Source organism: Macrobrachium rosenbergii, chromosome 4 (assembly GCF_040412425.1).
Source record: "Macrobrachium rosenbergii isolate ZJJX-2024 chromosome 4, ASM4041242v1, whole genome shotgun sequence".
Taxonomy (NCBI): domain Eukaryota; kingdom Metazoa; phylum Arthropoda; class Malacostraca; order Decapoda; family Palaemonidae; genus Macrobrachium; species Macrobrachium rosenbergii.
In genome coordinates this window covers 20,133,773-20,140,370 of record NC_089744.1, presented here as the reverse complement: position 1 = coordinate 20,140,370, position 6,598 = coordinate 20,133,773, and the positions used below count along the sequence as shown (strand labels likewise).

The 6,598-nt window shown below is 40.5% G+C and overlaps 1 protein-coding gene across 1 annotated transcript in view; it reads right to left on the bottom strand.

The window, feature by feature from the left end:
* Positions 1 to 520: 520 nt before the first annotated feature.
* Prp8 (pre-mRNA processing factor 8) overlaps positions 521 to 6,598 on the bottom strand; it is a 30,943-nt gene continuing 24,865 nt past the window's right edge. Inside the window, exon 8 of the mRNA XM_067090927.1 lies at positions 521 to 6,463. Within this exon, the coding sequence (XP_066947028.1) occupies positions 782 to 6,463 (5,682 nt within the window). The 3' untranslated portion in view covers positions 521 to 781. The remainder of the gene's footprint in view (positions 6,464 to 6,598) is intronic.

The window sequence follows — 6,598 nt, the reverse complement described above, 5'->3', positions numbered from 1 at the left end:
TGTAATATCCATTCCAAGTTTTTTCCCTCTAGTACAGGTTATCTTCATTTCTACACTTGTTGATAACATGCACCAATTAACTATTTTATTCAGCTGTCCAAGTTGTGGGTCATGTAGCAGAAAGGACTGCGTTCAGAAAGATCTTTTAATAAACACCTGGCCTTGAGTAAAGGTCTGATGCATTCATACATTTTATTAGTTTAGCTTTTTTCTCTCTTTTCCTTCAATCTATATTTCCTTTACTTCCATACTAAATGTGCATATTTTATGAAAGTAAAATACTGCTTTACTTTTGATTCAAAAACCAATATTTAAAATTTGGTAAGTAGACTGGGGAAATTACAACTTGGTGCAAGTCACTGGCAATGAAAGTAATCCATGCCTAGAATAATCAAATTGTATAATTCAGCTATCAGATAAATTCCCCTTTTGTTTATTTTTCTACTGATTACCATAATTATACTACACGATTATAAAAATGGCAACACAACTAAAAACCATTAACATTAAATCATAGTCATTTTATAAAAAGATCATATTTATTATCACATTAAAATATGTTGTATTTTACAAGAACATAGGCCGGATTATTGCAAAATCTGATATAATCCAAAAACCATCATACAAAAACAAGACTGAAATTTCAAAAAGAAAATACTCCTTAAGAAACCATGGAAAAAATATAAACTTTATAGATAACACGCTCCACAAGAATATGATTCTCTATGTGAAATACAGCTATGAACCTTACCAAACAGTAGATAAAATATCAACTTCTACATTACTCCAGGGCATTGTCTCTGTCTGCCCCTGCAGTGTCTGCTTCATCTAAGGAGGAGAAATTCAAGAAGTGAGCAGGTCGATGGACCTCGTGATAGAACTCCTTAGGGCTGGCTAATTGCAAGTCATACTTCATGTTGGGATCATGACGCACCCCCATGAAGTTGTAATTCCAGGAGCCTTGTAGTGGAGTCATAAACAGCCCTAAGAATCGGTCGGACAGCAACATTTGAACTTTTTCATAATGAGAGGGAAGGTAACCTTTAGGATTATTACCCATGTCTTTGTTGTTACGACCCCACTCAAAGCCTGATGGTGTGAGTTTGTATGCTTGCAGGGAACACGAACCTGGAGTAAACGAACATGTGATAACAATGGTGCGATCTGTAGTCCAAGAACTATTATCAGCCATGATAGTTGCATGAGTTGTGATGTCATGTGGAGAAAGCTGTGGCAGTTCATTAGGCTGGGTGTGGATCCAACCCAAGGGTTCCAATTCATTCAAAAACTCATGAGAGGGTAATTTGTGAGGTAAGTGTACCATTTGATGTGTTCCCCACTGAGGTGGCATAACAATACAACGGATCTCTTTTACTTGTGGATTATCTGATGGGCTAATACCATAAAGGTACCCTGAAATTTGTGTTCTGAGATCAGATATGATGATAAACTTCTTTAGAACATTCTTAGGGAGAATGTATGTGAAACCCGTCTCCTTAATGTCATCAGAGGATACATAAATGTAATTGGTACGCAGGTGGAGGTTGGTTGCAGATATGGCTCGAACTCTCCATTCTGTTTTACTGCTAAATGTAGCCGTTTCATAGTTAGAAGTGGTAGAGGTGATGATTTCATCACCATGTTTGTTAACGGTTCTGGTGGTGGTTGCTGTCAGCTGTGACTGCTCTTTAGTCTGTTTCTCAATTTCAGCAATTTGTTGCCTCTGTGCTGAAGGAGCACTAATTTCCATACCTAAAATGATATCCCTGATTTCAGACTGAGTGAGTGATGCAACATTGACATTGTTCTTTTTACCATAATCTGCCAAAATGAGATCTTTCAATTGCACTTCAACTTTTATCCAGTCTTCATCAGACAGTGACGGCCAAATGTGGTGAGGTTCTGTGATTGTAGTTTTGTCAGGCTTCAGAAGAACCTTTGTTCTGTCATTATTTACATGAAGCGCCCTTAGTATCAAAATCAACCTTGAGAATGCAGTATAGGATGAAATATTCTTCAACCAGTCATCATATAAATTGAAGAGTACCATCTGCGGCTCTGTAGCTTTAAGAATCAAATCGCCAAACTTCTCTACCTTCAAACATGCCTGGAAAGGCAACTGCAATTCAGAGCCCTTGATCACAATGTTAGGGAAATCCAACAAGTGCACCTCAAGTGGATCCAACATACCCTTTCGAGTTACAATAATCTGCTTGGGCTGTTCTTCTACAGGTAAGGATCGAATTAAAGCAGCAACTTCTTCTGCAGTTTTCCACTTAGCTAGCTGACCAAGACGTTTCTGACCTGCCCATACAGACGTATGAATGATCTTCAAAAACAGCTGGCCTGTTCTGGGATTGAAAATGAAGATAGCTCCATTGATGGGTTTGGTTGTTAAGTTTCCTTCAAATGTCTTATGGATTGTAACCCTGTACACATTAGTGTCATCTACAAACCAAATAATTTGATTTGAGAAAAGTTCACCATAGTTCTGTGAAGACAAGTAGGGCTCAGTGGGCTCTGAGGAGTACAGTTGGAGACCTTTGCGGATACGTTCTCGCAACACATATAAGGCAGGATTTGCTTTCATGATTTTTGCCATAGCCTGCTGTATCAGAGGCTTTGCACCAGGGAACCAGTTTCCATATGCACTGTGAAGATTGTATGCTAAGTCAATAGCAATTAACACACCAGTGGGAGAAGGATACAGAGACATATTATCAGTGGTGTAATCTAAGAACTTGGCTCTTGCATAGCGTTCCACATCATGGGAGTCATAATCACCCCACCTCAGCTGCACGTCAATCCAATATTTCTGTGTTGTAGAACCATCCATAGTGTCTTTGGAGTCGGCTAAAAGGGAAGGTTTGGAATAATTCCACTTGTAAGCAGCAAAAAGGAGAATATCAGCACAAGAAGAATTCATCTTGTATGATTTTCTGGGATGAATAGTTTCCTTCTGGACAGTTTCAATTTCCAATGCATCAAGCTCTTGATCAAACACTTGACACAAGTCCATCACAACAGATTCGTGAATCTTCTGCCACAAGTGAGCTCGGAAAATCTGAATAAGGGAAATCTTGAGGGTGGGAATTTTGCCATGCATGAAAATACCTGTCAAGTCAAGTTGTACCTGGAAACCTACATACACATTTGCTCGATTAATGGTAGGTGACCACCAAAGAGTGAAACGTCGGTTGGGAATCTGGTTTAGACCAGATCTCTGTGCATTGGTCAACTTTTTATACTTCATACTTTCTTCAAAACCTGAAGCTTTCTCCCAAAACAGACCCTCCCATGTAGGGAAATATGTCCCTTTGAAAAGTGTGTGCTCCAAAATTCCTTCCACACCACCTAAAGCTTGAATCATATCTGTTCGGTAGTTATTCAAGTTCCACAGTTTACCATCATGTCTCTGGTGCGTCCACCAAAATGGATTCTGTTTAAGTACCTGGAACTGCTTGAATTCTGTACGTATTCTCCAGCCTTTATCATACGCAAGTGTGTGACGATCCTTCTGGAAGAGTGTGTTTATCCTTGGAATACCTCGATCCCAAGAATCCTCAAGATCTTCAAGTGTCAATCTACGGTTCTGAGCTGTTGCTTCTTGTCTTTTTAAGGCATATTCTGCCCAAACTCTTTGTGAATCCAAAAACTCTGTTTCCCAAGGCTGAATGTATCTGTACAGGTTAGGAATCAACTGATCTTCATCGTGACTCATACCAGAGCGGAAATGTGTGATACCAACATCAGTCTGCTTACTCCATCGTAAATCTGACTGTGGAATAAGTACATGACCCATGGAAAGCATACCAAGGCCACCAAGTTCTTTAGGTGTGTAGAATACAACAGGTGGAAATCTTGAAGGCATTTTAGAGTTCAGGCCAATTTTGATTCGAGTTTGGATCTTATTTTCACATTTCACTAACAGGTCCAAAAGTTCTTGGGTGTTTACAACAGACTCTCTATAATAAGTCATTAATCCAATCAAGGCAGTATTCCATTTATTTACAATTTTTGTGAATGTGGTAGAGCCAGATGCCATGAGAATTTGTCTTACACGGTTGTGGAACCTTTGCATGGACTCGTCATCTACTCTCAAGAAGCACTGAGATGTTCGTTCCTTTGTGACTTCATTCTGAAGATTCCATACACCGTCTCTGTGCTTGAACTCTTCATGTGTCATACGACATTTTGGCAAGATACGGCACTCAAACCCAGCCATGTTGAAGAGCAAGTTTGGATTATCTTTAGAATATACTGAAGCAAATGAATTCTCCCAATTGATAGTGGTCACTGATCGAGGCAAACGATTTTTTATATCCCAGAAAACAGCACGTCCCAAATTTACATCATGCTTCATAAGCCTCATTCTTGCATCTCTAGGCCAGCACTTCTTGTTGTTGTACCCCACAATGTTTTCATTATTAGGATCTGGGTGCTCTGTGAGGTATCGCTGAATGAGGTCCTTGGCTTCTTCAGCAGTAAATCTAAAGAAAATATGAATTCTATCAATATACCTTGAATAGAGACGGATTGGATGCTGAGTTTCTGTGGCCACATTTTGGAAGTTCAAGAAATCATTGGGCATCTGTGGAGGTCCAGCCATATCTGCTGAACGCTTTAGACCCAGCACTAGCAAGTCCATGACAAGTCCGTAATACTGTACAATAAAGGATGCAAACTGTAGGCCTCTAATAATGCCATAACGATTTGTATGGTTCATGTCCTTGTAATTGATGTCAACATTGTTCTTTGCAGTCATGTAATCAGCAATATTGTGATCTACAATAAGTCGGAGCAATCTATTCAACAGGGTCAAATCTATCTTCTCATAGAGCTTTTCATACTTAGACTCCAGCATTACATTGCATTCACCATCAGCAGTATCCCACACATCTGTCAAGTTGTTGATACCCTGACACCATTTGTACACAAGGAGAGGTGGTGGTTCAGAGTCTCCAGGTTTCACCCATGGTGGAAACAGGCGACGTTTGTCAGCTTCATACCACAAGTACTGGTCAAGGTAAGCATCTGTTATCTTCTCCAGAGGCTCCACATCATACACAGGAATCAAATGACTATACAGATCCATGAATTCAATTCCAACTTCCTTGAAAGCTCTTTGTGTAAGCAAGTGACGTTTGATACGGGAGAGAGCCTCATGAGGGTTATCATATGCCTGCTCAATGAGCCCAAGCTCCTCACGTTGAGACTGATTCAGACGGGACTTCACACTGTAGGCTTCTTTCAATCTCTCAAGAGCCAATATCAGCAGCTTTGTATCATGCTTATATGAAAGTGGTGGAAAAGGTATGGGAGCAAAACGACGAGATTCCAGCCAATGAACTGTTGTGGTGTAAATGGCCACAGCCTCTTCGGGACTGATGTATGGACCATCCTTCTGGTAGTTATGTTGCCTTTCCTGCTCACTCTTCAAGTACAAACGAGTGAGGCGGCCCATATTCTTCTTGCAAACAGTCTTGTCTACTGTTGCACCACGACGTATACGTTCCCGATTATAGTGAGCAGTGTTTGTCCACCAATCAGCTTTCATTTTCACATAACGCAGAATCATATTCTCAATGGGAGTTGGCAAACCAGGAACCTTCCATGGAATGTTAGCTTTCCAGCATCTCCAAGCCTCTGATAAATGCTGCAGGATGGTGCGGGCTTTATTCTGCTTAATGCCTTCAGGCATCATGTCCAGAATGTCATGCATGACAGAAGCTCTTAGTTCCAGATCAAAGTGAGATTCTACCCTCTGTTTTGTGACAGTCTTTGCAACACCTTTGCTGTGTCGACCTTCAAATTGACGAGACAGGAGATTACCAAGCCATCGTTCTAGCAGTGGGGTTATGCCTCTCATGAAGAATAGCCAAACTCGCCAGCCTGGTGCCCAAAATCCACATCCTGGGCCCTTGCCTACCTGTCCAGTATTGAATCTATAGTAGATAACATGCTTGAGATCCTTACACATACGGATCTGTCTCATAAGCTTGTACTTGTACCTATACATACCAGTAAGCTGACCAACATGAGCAAATATGTACTGCAAACCATCAGCTAACTGGAAAGCATCGACATTGTTCAGCCGATACTGTACATGAGCATCAACAACTAACTTTGTTAGCCTCAAAATTTCTCGGCACAGATGGAATGCATTACCAAATCTTGACTTTTTACGCTCCTTTGTTGTCAAGGTTTTCACTGGCTTAAGATTGAAGTTATAATCCAAATGGAGATAGTTCAAGTTCTTGCGATGAATTAGGAGGTTCAACATGTTGTAACCCTGTCGACATACTTGCAGACCTACTTCAACCCAATCTAAGGTGGTTGTCTGGAAGAACTTGGTGGCTTTGAACGAATGGAACAGGAAGCGTTTCTTCTGTGCTTTAGGTGGACGGTGCTTTAGAGCATTGAGAACAAAGTACTTCAACAGCTTCTGGTACGACACCCTTACCTGTAAAGAGAACAAAAATTTAAAACCAAATTATAGGCTGGGGAACCCTACACCTCGAGAGTGAATTATGAGATTTCTTCATTTCAAGGTTTCACCATAATGAAAGACTAATTTTCACAAACTGGGAAACTTCCT